This window comes from Pectinophora gossypiella, chromosome 10, assembly GCF_024362695.1.
Source record: "Pectinophora gossypiella chromosome 10, ilPecGoss1.1, whole genome shotgun sequence".
In the NCBI taxonomy this organism is placed as follows: Eukaryota; Metazoa; Arthropoda; class Insecta; order Lepidoptera; family Gelechiidae; genus Pectinophora; species Pectinophora gossypiella.
Genome location: NC_065413.1, coordinates 10,383,824 through 10,399,042, shown reverse-complemented (window position 1 = coordinate 10,399,042; position 15,219 = coordinate 10,383,824). Strand labels below are relative to the sequence as shown.

The 15,219-nt window shown below is 36.3% G+C and overlaps 1 protein-coding gene across 3 annotated transcripts in view; it reads right to left on the bottom strand.

Moving 5' to 3' along the window:
• The window catches only part of LOC126370120 (homeotic protein ultrabithorax), a 269,283-nt gene that overhangs the window by 92,829 nt on the left and 161,235 nt on the right, over window positions 1-15,219 (bottom strand). The window contains exon 2 of one of the 3 annotated variants that reach the window (XM_050014865.1): window positions 2,913-2,924. The exons of the other annotated variants lie outside the window; for them this stretch is intronic. Coding sequence (XP_049870822.1) covers window positions 2,913-2,924 — 12 coding nt within the window. The remainder of the gene's footprint in view (window positions 1-2,912; window positions 2,925-15,219) is intronic. 3 annotated transcript variants of the gene reach the window in all.

The window sequence follows — 15,219 nt, the reverse complement described above, 5'->3', positions numbered from 1 at the left end:
TCAATTTCTGATACAATGTTATTATGGTAGAAGGTATTGTTGGTACAGATGACTTTATGTAGTTAATTACTTTGATATATAATACAGACTAAATAAATTATAGATTTTAATAATTTATATAAATATTATAATATTATTATGTAGAAAGTGTTTTGATCGATCAGTCAGTCGATCTGTTCCTTTTTATTTTTTTAAATATTTACTATTATTATTTACCATTATTAATTAATTATTACAGAAATGACCGAATCTATTATTTTGTTATTAGATACCTATTCATGTGGGTATTGTATAACTATGTAAACGTGCTTAATTAAGTTTTTAAAGTTGTATATATTTTTGCCAGTCGTGTAAAAGAAAATGAAGTTGCGCCACTAATGGCAAATACTGTAGTTTTATATTGTATTTACTACCTATCTCATTTAAAAATGTTCCACTTTCTTACCCTAACAGTGCCGTCCTTATTGTGCCAATATATCAGTTATTATACTTTATTAGTCCATTAGTTAAATTAGTTAAGATTTCTCCCTGCCTAATAATTTGTCATGTGCTGGGGTCGTGTATTTACTAACAGCCATACATTGCGGTTAAGACATTTAATTGTGTTATACTGAGCGCATTTGTCTTGATTTTGCTAATATGCGTCTTGGTTTTAGAGTGGCGTTTAACTTTAATCACAATTTGCTTGGTACGGTACATGTTTGATGAGAGTGGTCTCTGGAGTAAGTATACATAAATAAACATGGTGAAGTTATTAATAGATATTTTAATAGTAATAATAATTTTTATTTATTCAGATATTATTACATCCACATTTATAACGGATACTTATAAAATATGTTAGTAATGTTCATTTTACTGTCATATCCTCGTAAGGCCCGGATTTCCAGACACAATAGTTAAACAATGGGATTTGGATTTTAAAAGGCATTTGGGCCTTACGACCATATTCTTCTAACTTCTTCTAACCTAACCTCAGTAATTGTTTCATATAGGTAATTGTAGGGTACCTTATTTCATAGAGCATAAAAATGTATATAGGAATTTTCGAAAATAATAATAAAAACTGCTTCATATTGATCTACTTGTTACGATTATGACGTCACTTGTCTTCAAACCAGACCGAACTAGTCTTCAATTTCAAGACTTACCATTGTTATTAGGTACTTTATCAAGTCACAAAACAAAACCCAAGTTAGTATAACCTACTTGGTGCCGTCTGTAGGGTCTACATAAACCAAGCAGGGTTCGTGGTGACGGCGCGTAGGCGCTGATCTATGGACGACCGGCCATATTGTTTTCTAATGACTCAATGCCCGTTCCTTACCCGATCTCGAAGTAGGTTCGGCGAAAAGGTCGTATCATGGAAATATAGTATATTTCTGACAGTATACTCTATATTTTATTCGTTTATGTAGTTACGGCACTGTAGGTGTTGGTCTCGGTTAAATCCAGCGGTTTTAAGTACTCATTTGTAGAACTGTAGGTATGCTCAACTGTTTGAAAAGTAGGTAGGTATGTATTAACCTCTCTGAAAATCATCATGTACACTAATACAGTAACACATGTCAACTACTCTAAGACCACATTGAAGCAATTCATCTCAAAAAGCAATATTGCTATTTGACATTTGTTTACATTACGCACTTACTGTTATATGCGCAAATATTAAACTGCTGCCTTTTTTAGATGATGTGTGTCAATGTGGTCTTTTTAGACTCCAAGAGTAATTCACAGCGATGACAAAGCCAACCTATCAGATAGAACCTCCTACTCTAAGTTCTGAAGCTTCTATTACCAAGTTCAGTTAGCGAAGGAACAAGTTTGCACATTCCACACTGGTACATGCGTACATAAACCATCCCGGCATCCGATTAAATTATTTAACGTCTTCATTCCCCGTCGTGCACGCAGGTTGCATGCCGCATGCTACCACAAGATACATGAGGTTAGGTTCTAGATCTTAATATATATTCGGTTGTATATGTCGAGTGTTTGAATGAACTATATATTTGATTGTATTTAGATGACGAAGTGTTTTGAGCAGTTTGTATTCTCAACACTTATAAATATATCTAGATGTGTTCTAAACAAGTAAGCATTGATGTCATGTGGTTTAAATTTCCAATACCTATTCGTTTAGTGCCGCTTACTTTTATTGTACATATAAACAGCATAATACCTACCTATGCATTTTGGTTTTACTTGAAGTATTATAATATCGAAATATACGTACAAAAATTCTACAACTTATAAGCAACCTTATTTATTTATTTTGAGGAAGACTTACGGCCATATACATTTTTTAACATAATAACCAGACAATAACTAAAGGCTAATTACAAGTCTCCACCTAATAGTGGCTAAGTTATTTACCCTTTTACAATTATAAAAATCAAGAATTAAGTAAGTAGGTAGGTTAAAGCAGGTTAAGTAAGTCTTACTGTCTAGTGTCTTTCACCTTGGTGTCTTAGTGAGTTATAGCACTTAAACACATGAGATTTCTATCACAAAACACACACTCTGAGTTATAACAAATCGTCTGTCCATAAACGAACAGCGAAAATCGATAAAAGCAAGAGCCGCGATGTCACAGCGATAAAGCATGGCCCAGACAGTACGTTCAGGCGGCTTTAACTGTAGTATATTATTTAATATTAAAGATCTTAAGGTAAACGGGGCCTTGCCTGCAGTTCCGCGATAAGGCGCCCCTCCCCACCCCACAGTTTTTGGGGGGAGTCTTAAGAGCCCGCCATACTTCAAATTGCGTTTAACTCAGATAGCTACTTTGATACATTGGTACCATTATTGCATATCAACGGGCCCGATAAAGTTGCCGCGATAAAGTGTCTTTCTATTAGGTTTTACTTACAGTATGTTATTTTGTTGATTGTAGAAAATAAAATGTTTACTTTCGTAAATACCTGCAACAATAGATAAGAAATATAAATTAGTTTTAAAGTCATGTTAACAACTTTAAAAAATAAATGCTACCTTTATTGACCATTAACAACAATATATCAATATGAGTAAATATGTTAAAAGCACACGTGTAAAATGTATTATGAACAAATCTACATAGACAAACACATGCAAGACAGGCACACATAAACAATTGACGGACGAATTGCAAACGTAGCTCTACATCAGCCGTAGACACGAACAGTGGCGAACGATACAATGTCTACAGCTATATGTCAATATAGGTCGATACATGTCGATATGTGGCGATACATATCGATATACGCATTGAAATAGACGCGATTGTTACAGCCGAATTTGCAAATGTAAGTCGTTGCGGATATAGGAAGTGAAATGAGGTTTCATATAGATATGTACCTACTTGTACGACTGCGATTTAGAGTTTAAGATTTTGTGTGTTTTGAGTATTGCTTTTATGGGCAAAATACCGAAAAGTATTATCTACACTAATCATTTCTATCGAGCCACTTTGAATGTTCTTTTACATCTTTTAGTATTTGGACCATTGATGTATAAAGATAATTTGGACATATTGCGATTCGATCTAGGTATATTATTTCAATTCACACCGACACGTATAAATGGGTCGATGATGAAATAACCAACGCGAATGAACCGCGAATATTCTTTACGACGTGTTCCGTCGATGACGGCAAAATCGTCTGGACAGCGCTTCGACGGCGAATTCACTGTCTATTTCTGACCGCTCAGTAGGTGTGTCTATAACAAACGATTCTCCCGATCCCGCACTGAAAATAGCCGGCAGCGATACGGTATCTACAGACAGATTAAACATCGAAGCCCAAATGAACGCGTGATAATTTATCGCACGTACCCCCATGTGTATTAGCTGTATCCGACTAATGCCGGCTTTCGATATTCGGTGCTCGGTCGCGATTCCATATTTACGAGCCAACGAGTCGCATTAGACTGTCCGCCCGTAGGTAAATTAGCACAGATGCTCGCCACTGTTACAGTGATTCATTCCAAATTGGCTTTTCAGCGGGGAAAAAACCGAGCGGGACGTTGCGGTAGACGCTATCTAGGGATTGGAGCTAAATAGCTTTTAAAAGAGTTTGTCGGTGCTTTCCTTTTTGAGGGTTTCGAATAGACTCTATTTATCGGATTGGGGATAAAGGTACACTTACAGAAGATATATAGGATGCACATTTGTTTCCTACTGCATTTAAAATTCTTTTGAATTTGAACTGGTGTAAGAGCTAACTTATGTGTTCACACATAACTCCTACATGCAAATAAAGAACAAAAGAACACATATCATTGCTGTAAGTACTTTTAAACTCAACACCCACAATCAAAAGGTGATAAATTTTGCAGAATTTGCAATTAGACAGTGTACAACGGTTAAGGCGGTGAGATCGGTGGTAGTGCGGCGGCTCGATGGCTATCGCTACGGAAGGACCGCCTTAACGCGTGCTAGGCTACTAGCATGATGAGAAAGAAGCTTTATTATACCCCTAAGGGATAGCTAAGATACTCTGTCCACAGTTATCGAGAGAAAATACGGAGATAAACGCCAACGTGATGATCAGAAAAGTTGTTACGCACACAAAATTATAAAGATATCGGGCGCGCGCTCTTCGTACAATCAAGTGAATTTGCAAGTTTTGTTGCTTTAAAAGATTGCCGAATGGCAATGATTTTGTTCAAAGTGTGATAGCCCACTTTGACTATAGTAATGACGTAATTTACACCTCGGTCTTTGAAAAAAAACTGCAGCATACTACCAATTATTTACATTATAATTTCCTATAGGAAAACTAACTTTAAATCTGTTGTCTCAGGAGGTTTCATTATAAGTGTATACCATGATATTCGCACGCTACGTCCATTCATATTAACGCAGTTGTATAAAGATCTTTATCAAATGTACACAACTCGTGGCCAATAGTGCTAACAAACCACTTCAATTGTTATATAACTTGATTTACTTTATTTATTTTTCCAGATTGCCGAGACGAAAATATATGAACTCTAAAATACTGTTGGAAGTATCGATCGAGCCGGAAGGAGTGCCTGGGGCGTACTATGCTACAAAATAAAGTAACTGAGAAAATGTATGAGTTATACCGTGTTAAAACGCTTTTTAAATTGATCGGGTAATTTGATTGCGGTTCGTGGTTAATGTTAGTGTTTTTTGTTCGCAGGTCGTGATCCGAACCTCTGGCTTGAAGATGAAAGTGTGATGATGATGTTTTAGAAAATGAAATGAATATAATAGGCCGGATACTGAAGGTACAAGATATTATGTGAGAAAGTGAAATAGTGCGGCTAATCCAACGAGGTGAAATACCTCCCTATAGGGATATTTAGAAATTGATCTAAAATTATCCTCGTAATTTGAAAATAGGTAAAGTATAAGTTGGTAGGCAGTCGGGTCAAACGCTCGCCCATAATGTACTGGTAGTTTACTGTTAATGAACTGCAAATGATATCACATGAAATACACAAATGTTGCATTTCCCAATAATGAACCGGGAAAATTACCTTTAGTATAAATAATCCGTGCCAAAGGGTGGTTCGATGCGCCGCTACTGCAAATCACCCACCCCCACCCCTTGCTGTCGACGATAAATAAAATTCACGTTTTAACAATAAAATGCATTTTCCGCAAATGCTCCCAGTGAATTATTGTTCAGGCTTTACGAGCTTAAAATTATATGGCCACGTGAAATTTCCGATCTCGATAATGCCCGCGTCGGTACAGCACTATTTTTCGATGACATTGCCATTTTAAAATTCATGTTGATATTATTATTCTGTACAAATAGAGGTATATAATCTTCAGTCGAAACAGTTGCGAGTTCCAAGATTATACTAATCGACATTACGTACGATTACGACGACGAAATGTCCTCAAACCCTCCACGATTTATTAGAACGAAAATAAATGCAGGAGCGATGTTCAGGGCGACACCTAATGCAATGAGGGTTGCATTTTTTATGCATTTACCTATTTACGAAACCACAGCCCACCCTAAAGTAACACGTCACGTAGCGACCCTAAAAATAGAGGTGCTTATAAAACATTTCCCGGAGGAAAAATGTTTTATTCCCATTTATTTCGTACAAAAATAGATCATGTGGGCCTGATGGAGAACCAATGGCGAGAGGCGCAGATGGCGCCACTGTGCAGAGATAGCAAAAATATGAATTGTAGCTTTCGATATTTGTCACTTGAATTACAACTCCCGACGGACGACCGGAATGGCCGAATTGCGACTCGCACCTCGTTTGTCCGATGATCTATTTTTTGCCACCAAATTTCGTATTTCGAACACTGCGTTTTGGGAACTTCTACTGCCGACTACCGTACTAGTAGGTACTTATATGTATTATGTAGGCATTTATTAATACTAATGTGCCTCCTAGTCTCCCAATACACTTTATCGCATCTTTGTAACTACTTTTTATTCTAGAACAAAAACAATTCAATCAATCAATCAGTCAATTTCGCGTACTCGCGTATTCATCAAATTCATAAATTCATGCCAACATGTAATCTACATCTACATTATGTTGTTGGGTACATCTATTAATAAAAGGTGGGTAAGTAAAAGAAACTTTTCCTGTTTCGTTTACTTCATAAGGTTGACCAGTACCTACTTGTTTACCAGTAAAAAATAAAAAGGCGATGAACGTGTGTATATGATAGCCAAGCACAATGGAATCCAATTATCAAATAATTCGATTGAACTTTGCTTGATATTGGTTTGGTTTAGGTTTACCGCTTGTTTTTTTTTATTGGTAAAGAGGTATATGTATAAAAGTAATAGTACCTACATACATCGATAACGGATACATATCTAACACACAAGTCGATAGTTTTACAACCCATTGCGCGTTATCTATAAAAGGGATCCTTCACTAACAAATACCTACTTATACCTGTAGAAACATCCGATGTTTTAATGTTACTATTTATAACATTGTATAATACTTCCACTATATTTATATACGATGTCATGGCCAAGTTCTGGCGCATGCGCAAGCAATTAATTCTTCTAACGGGTTCTATGAATGAACTAACGAGTTAAGATTTTATGAGACGATTTAAATTGAAAGCAGACCAAAATTTGTCCGCATCGCGCTGTCAAAAGTTTAAGTTTCAGTCAATTCTAGAAAAATTAGGCGCAAAATGTAACAAGAGTTACTTTTTTTTAGATTATCTGTTCTTTGATTGTGATTAAGTATAAAATGGTGCTAATTCCTGTAAATACCATCTAATTTTATTTTAAGTTATATCTGTCATTTTCTTATCCGCCGAAAAGGAAAAGGACGGGTAATCGACAGGCATAAAATTTATGGAACACGCGTCAATTTTAAGGACAAATCTAAAACAACCGTCTAAAAATTTTACATCAGTCAATAACCCGACACAGGTAAGTAGACAGCACGTCAAACGGATTGCATACCAGCGACATACCTTTTTGATTCGCCCGGGTTATTCATTCATTTACTCATTCTTCCTAAAATTAAAAGCTGTGAATCATCCGTCCCTTTCCTTTTCGACGGATATGAAAATGACGGATATAACTTAAAATAAAATTAGGCGGTGTCTGCAGGAATCGGGGCCAATATCTATCTAAAACAAACAACAAATAATTGTCACAAATGTTGGTTTGTAAGTTAAAATTGCTTAAAAAAAGGAAAATATTAATCACCAAAAACTCGCCATAACCCAATTTTGAGGAGACTGCAGCCTTAACATAAGGGGTTACTGTACCATACCCCCTCTGGTTGATTGAGGGGAGGCCTGTGCCCAGCAGTGGGACGTATATAGGGCGTATGTTTAGGTTCAGCAGCAACAGCAAGGAGATTTTATTAATTATTATGTTTATTGGAGGATAATTTTCAAGTGTCATGATTATTATGATTAAACTAAGTATATCTTTATTAGCTGTTCGATTTTCAAATTTAGTTATGTGTCATCATGTTTGCTTTTAAACGTTCAATGACTAATTCAGTGGAAAAGGCATGTAATATTCTAACGTTATCTGTGAGTCTACTACAAGTGTTATAAAGCCATAATAGTAACTTGTCGCTTACACAATTAGTGACCGACAATCCCCAAGACGTTATTGCGTCATAATCGACAAGCGTCACCGAAAATCGTGAGGTCGCTACTGTCAGGGGCAATAAGTAAACAACCTCGTAATAACGGCCAGTCACGCCAAGGAAACCAATTTGGGAGGTATTTGTAAACGTCAAATATGTTTGTGCGCACCTATTTATTACTAGCATCCCTCACGTGCGAGTAAATAACGGAGACACTCTGATAAAGTGAAAAGAGATACCCCAAACGCTCGCGCAACTGCGCCTTAAATCCCCGATACGCCGAAACAAATACACACTCTACGATCAACCGTACAAAGTCCCTTTTCGACTAAACAAGGAACACGCTAAGCCGTTTCGCCCTTAAGGCGAATGTTATATGAGTGGAAAACTCAGTGCGCCACGTGCAAATGATTCATCGTCGTCCCTTAATTAAAGAAGATTTTAATTGTATCGGATGTCTGTGAAAGCGAAAATAATGCACTCCTAAATTGGGGTCGGATTCGGAAATTTATTTTTGTTGGCCATTCGAAATATTGCTTTGCGTGTTTTACGGGCTCAGGGCTGGAGGTGGATATTGTTACGGCCAATAGGAAGTGTTGCCTCTCACAGTAAAATTTTCAATGCATACGTAAATAAACAATCATGCAATGACGGGCGGGTTTTTAGTTAAATACACAATACATGAATACACAGTTACTTGAATCTACACGTCTTGGTAGAGCCTCTAAAACATGTCATGATACATGGAGTAATCAAATGTTTAGACTACATACATACTAGTACTGTAACAGTAATTATATACCTACCTAAATCGATCGTATTCTGTACATTTCAGGAGCCGTTTTCATACGTCTTTCAAGCAATAATTTTGAAGGGCAAATTCGCTAAATTGCATCCTAACCAACTTGAACGAAACTGAAAACACCCCAATCCAGTAAATTCATTTCGGCTACATAAACTCAAGCTGCCACCAACTTAAAATATCTTTCTTAATTACAAAATCCTTTGTTGTACGTATCTGATCTATGTAAACAGACGGGGCGAATGTTTTAAATAGCAACCGAATTTAATACGTTCCGCTTGAGGGAAATAAGCGAAATAACTTTATGGAAGGATAAGTTGAAGGGTTGACGATATTGTGTAGGTATCTCGAAACGTTAAGTCGAAGCTATTTTATCCGAGATCATTTTTAGACTCCGTTTCATCCGTTTCATTTCACTTACTTATATATTAATATGTATATGCATATATATACCCCAATGGTTGTGAATATGTAATTATATCTCATACCCATGCAGAAAGAACAACAAAAAATACTTTTAAAGCATCATCAAAAACATAATGTTTCCTTACTTAAATAAAATTAAGGGTAACCGCACCAAATGTTGACACCTGTGGCAATTTCCTTATATATTTCTTTTGTTAAGTAATTTTAATGCGATTGATGTAACATATTCAAATTTTCGGCGGCGGAAGCAGTGTAACGATCCTGTAAAGCTTGGAGCGTACTTCATTTGGCGAACAATGAGCCCAGTCCCACCGCCCCGCTAGCGACACCGGATAAATTGACTCGGGCCCAACTCGCTCTCCCACGGAAAATTGGGGAAAATCGATTTAAATATCTTGAATGTGATGGCTTATCTCGACGGAGCTAACCCGTATCCATCGACGACGATACCGAAGCTTGCTTACTTTTGTGTTTCCTTTTTTTTCTTTGGTAATAATGGAGTGTAAAATTAGATCAGATATCTCCATCAGATAACTTAATATATATATACATTGTAATGTTACTAAATTGTTTAAGATATAAGATGTATTAACATTTAGAAAAAGATAAATAAATACATATTTTACAACACACAATTAATACCTATATATTGTAACTGAAAAGATTGGTCCGTATATTGTGCTAATGATAAAGAAACGGGGAGCCAATTAAAATTACTGCATTTGCTTAGCTTTCATTGGCAGAATCTAGATAGAGACACTCGCTTCCCACTGCCCACAAGACCTTCAGATGAATCTCGGACCGAGCACGCACCTCCAGACTAAAACAATTTACATTTCCTAGAAAACTCCTTAATTGATTCGCCTTTATTTAATTTTTGATCGTCAGGAATAAATCTGTGCTCCAACCCCGAGACCTTAAGGTAAGCCTGCTTAACTCAGTGTAATAGAATCACCTCGGATTGCTTTCCGATATTTACTGTTTGATTTTTTCCCCTCGTGTCGAGATTTGGGACTTTTGCCCGAAAGAGGCGTGTACGGCAGACGGTAATGGCCGGTAGGGTCGACTACATAACCTTCCTAATTAACAATTTGCCCTACAGTCTATGAGGTGAGACTTGATTATTTTATGAGTTCCGTACCTTTTTGCTGTTTTCTTTCCCGTTTGTGTTTAGGGGACATTGTTTTATTTTGCTCTGCTTCTGCTGGTGGTCACTTTGAGTGCAATGTTCATTTGGGAATTGCTCTTCAGTTTTCTTTTTGTTGTTGCAATAAAAATGGACAAATATCCAGGTACTAACTTTACAAAACGAGCATCTTTTAAGCACCTTCACAGGATTGAATTATCTATTCCAAACAAAAAAAAATAACGTTACAAAGTAAGTAAAGCGAATCAAGCGCACGCCCCTTCAGTAATCCATTACAGTTTCTTAAATAAATAAAATAATAATTCAACTGCGCAGCAACTTTATTGAATTGATCATGCGCAATATTTATTGATGGGGACGAAACACGATAGGGTCAGGATTTATTGGACCAGCGTATAGGTAAGTTTGGTTACATAGATTGACATCGGTAGCAATCAGACAAATTGGCTCCACCCTAACAGAATTAATCTGGTAGGTTTTCTTAGTAAAGACCACTTGCTAGAAGAAATATGAGAAAATGGGGAACAAAGGAAACTTAATATTATATTGAATTACGCAAATGAAATCGACGACGGCTAATCATGTAGTAAATCTATTTCATGATTTTCCTTGTCATGTCAAAAAACTACGTAGATTTTTTATTATTCAAATAGACATTGCATTTACTATTACCGTGTAACGCCAGACTATTTCACTTGTAAAAAAAATATGCTTAAAATAAAAGCAGCTTTTCTATATCGATATTTTTCGTGTTATAATTTTCAAAAAATATTGTAGATTTGTAGGCTGTCTAATGTATAATTAAAGCACATAATAACGGGTTCTTACGGCGTTTAAATGGGGATATGAGACTCCCGACTCAGTCATCCCGTGATCATGGCACTTGCAACAGTGTCGAAATATCGGGAGTCTCATATCCCCATTTAAACGCGGTAAGAACCCGTTATTATGTGCTTTAATTATGATAATAACTGCGTAAACTTAAAACAATGTCTAATGTATAATAAGAATTTTAAGAAAACACAGTAAATACCTAGTACCTAATAATGGTTCTCGTAGCGAAAATACCCTTAAAGCTACTTAGAAGGTTTTCATTTATAAATTTGTTTCCTCATAAGATCGTTTATATCCCCCAGGACATGTGTGCAACGGGAATAAATATTCAACAAATCCACCTTTAAATAAACAGTATGGGGGACATAACGTTTTTGCCTCGTTCCGAGTAAACGACGCTTGAGATATTTATTACAGGATGAATACAGTTTTTGGGTATTGGACTCCTTTTCTGTTTCACTTGATAGAACGAATTGTATGCGTTGATGCGTTTTATCAAAATGTCTTTGACTTAGATTTGTTATGCATCTGGGAACAAATGTAAGGAATATATATAAACTTAAGAAGAAGACATATAATATATTATTTATTCTATCGCGTACCCACTGACATCATCAGCCGTCATCTGAGTTATAGTTTTATATTTACTACAGTTTGTTTATGATGATGGTATTTGTTATATACTTACATATACCTTACTACTACTACTACTACTAGAGGGAAACCACTGCCCTATTTTTCCCTAAAAAGTAGCATGGAGAGTATTCGGAAAATGCTACACCGACAAGAGCGTGGCTCTTAAATTGATGATGATGATGATACCTTACTAAAGACTAAAAAGAGGACTAAGACGTGTAAAGATATTAAAAGAAGAATACGTATATAAAATCAGCGCGAACTTAATCATTTGTCTCTAATTTGTAAATGCGACACTCATAAAAATAACAAACGCTTAAAAAATCTTGTTTCCGGATCCATTATTCCGATCACTTTTAAAACAAAATCGTCTACAAAATCTCCCCCCAAAAAGAACATAACATTAATTCTTTGAGACAACGAAATGTCCCAAAGCCTCGTTTTCGGAAAAACTGATTATCTAATTAGGAGAGAGGCTCCAAGTGTTCTTACTGTGGGCTAATCACAAATTAATGAAAGCTTGTAGCTTCGCGTCGTGGATGATAATTCCTCGCCGCCCTGCTGCGCTAAGATCCTCATCAATTATGGGAAGCCACCCCCCAGGCGAGCCCTAGTACACCCCTTCAGGCCTAGCCACTAGAGTCGCACTGTCCCATGGCTTTGCAAGGAATTTAAGAAAACATGATGATTTATAAAAAAAACTTCTCATTTGCAAGTATTAATAACTATTAGTTTGAATGTCATTTTTGTAAAATAATTTAGAACCTTTGAGATACTAATAAAATAAAATGCTAAGGTGTCTCACTGGTAAACCATCCGATGTATTGATACTTAGTATTACAAATAAACGCAATTGAGAAACAAATGTTACCGGAAACATTTATGTACCGTCAAGAATTATTTTTTTTAGATTCCAAAACATGTTCTACATGAAAGCGTGGCTACGTTACTTATCAGAAGACCCCTTATATTAGATGTCTCTTTAACCAGTTGTTGTGTCGAAGCGACACCGAAGGTTTCCGCTTAGAAACCACAGTTGATTTGTAGTTCCGTCTCTAAGTTACTGTCGAGGTTCCGAACACTCGAACGCGCCATATGGCAAGGGTACCCTAACTTGTAAACGTTTGAAAGGTCATAAATTCCAGGCCAAAGATTTGTTTGTGATTCTAAATTGTTGAAGCTGATCAAAATTCCAGTCGAGCGAAAACGCAAATAACTTTTGTCCAGAAAATTAAGCAAATTAAACAGGTGACAGATATTAAACAGCTTTAAGGTTAAGGAACACTGGAAAGGAAATTTTAAAATACATAATACAGAAAATTAACAAAACAATAATGTTGTCCCATAAAATCAGCAATAATTTGTCAATAGTATTTTAAGATAAACAGGTTTTATTTAGTAGTCTACAATTTGAACGGGATCATCCTAAACACGGTTCGTGTTGTTATGCTATGAATATAAATCGTGATAAATTCCTCGCAGGCGCGGGAGGGGGAGGGCGCGGGCCGGGGCGGGGCAGCCTCAAGGGCTTTTTTCTTAAAAATAACTTTTGTCAGAGCAATTCGGAGGAGCTCCGCGATTTATGGAAAGGTGGTGTCACCCCGGTAATTAGTTTTTAACTAGTTGTGATAAGGGTCCGCTTGTTTTATGCGCGCAGATAATAACTTAGAGTAATGCCCCGCTTTCGGGATAGGGTGGATCCGCAACATCTGCGTATTTAAAGGGAATGGCTGAACTATCAACTCCAAAAACCCAAAACAGCATTAGCATGTTTTGTTTATAAAAAGTTTCTCCAAAACAAAAGACGCTCAGGCAATTGTTCCCGATGTGTCACAATATTTTTACGGTTTCCATATTTCGCGCGTTTGCGGCCCGTCACGCCGTATGATTTGTGTGTTCAAAAAGAAAAAAAAAAATAAGAAAGTTTCTACCGAGAAACTTCTTTTATTCCCGGAGAAAGTTGCGTAAAAAACTGGAGGCGCTTAGAAAAAAGCAATTTTCTAGCTCAGGTGTGTGAGATGTTTTTTATCTAACTTTGCATCCGAACCGCTTTGTTTATGACGGCATATTTTTTCGAAGTTTTGAACATTTTATTAGGTTGTACCGTGAACTCGTACTTTGTATCTTTTTAAAAGGCCAACAATGTAGAACAATCGCTGTTGTCAAAACTACCTTTTTTGACAAAAAGTTAAAATAGCTACCTGTGTTTGCCATGCATCAAAAACGTCATAAAGATTGCATTTTGCGTTGCGTAACGGTTAGCGAAATATTTCAAAAGAATTTATTAGAACAAATTTGGATGTAACAAAAGTTGTTTTAATAACAAGGCAAGAGAAAGCCGCATCTCTTTTTTAATGGACACGGAAAATATAATTTGAAATACTCTTTATGGCCCTCATAATGTAGCCAAGTGGGCCAAAAAATGGTTGTCACCGTCTGGCGTAGTACATTAGCATGGAGGGTGTGAGGCAAGGAGGCTTTATCAGAAGGGCCTTTCCTGAGGGAGAGCCAAATAATGCGATATTGCTCGTTTGTGCGAGGGCCTATTTATCTATTAAAAAACGTAAGATTTACGGCCGAATATAGGAAACTTCAGGAAGTTTTTATGTTGTTCCGCAGAGCCCAGAGCTAATATAAGAGATTGATGCGTGTTATTTTAGCCGCGCTTGTGTGTTCGCATTTTTTGTTGTAGGAAGTTTGCCTTTACTTTGGTGAAAATGGTTTGTTGTAGACATCTTTTATGTGTTTTATAACTCTGTATTGATACCACAACTTGTTTCTGACATTAGAGGATTTACCGCATTTCTAAACTACAGCCTCTTCTACTATTTTCCTGCCATTAAGAATCCGTACGCTCTCAGTTCTATCAAATCAAATCTATTAAGTATTTATAGGTGTATTCCGTTAAAAACCGTTCTATTTTGCCGTCGAATAATGAAGAATTACACAAGTAAATTTGTCAGATCTGCGTTCAGTCACGAGAGTCACGATTCCCGTGAACACAGTGCCTGGCGTAATACTACGGTTCTACTGCAACTTTGCAATCGTTACTCAGTTTTAGTGTAAATTCCTTGTTAACTTGCACTGGGAATTGTTAGGATTGAAATTTTAAACGTTTGTATTTTGTATGTAGTGATTTTCTGGTTGCTTTGCGAGAGATATTACTTTGTTGTTGTTTTTTTTTTGGCTTAGTTTACTTAATAAAATCACCAACTTAAATATATATACGTGTTTACTTCATTATAGAGATACCTATTCAAAAACAATAATTTACTAATTTATTTAATAAATACTAAAATATTCTCATCAAATT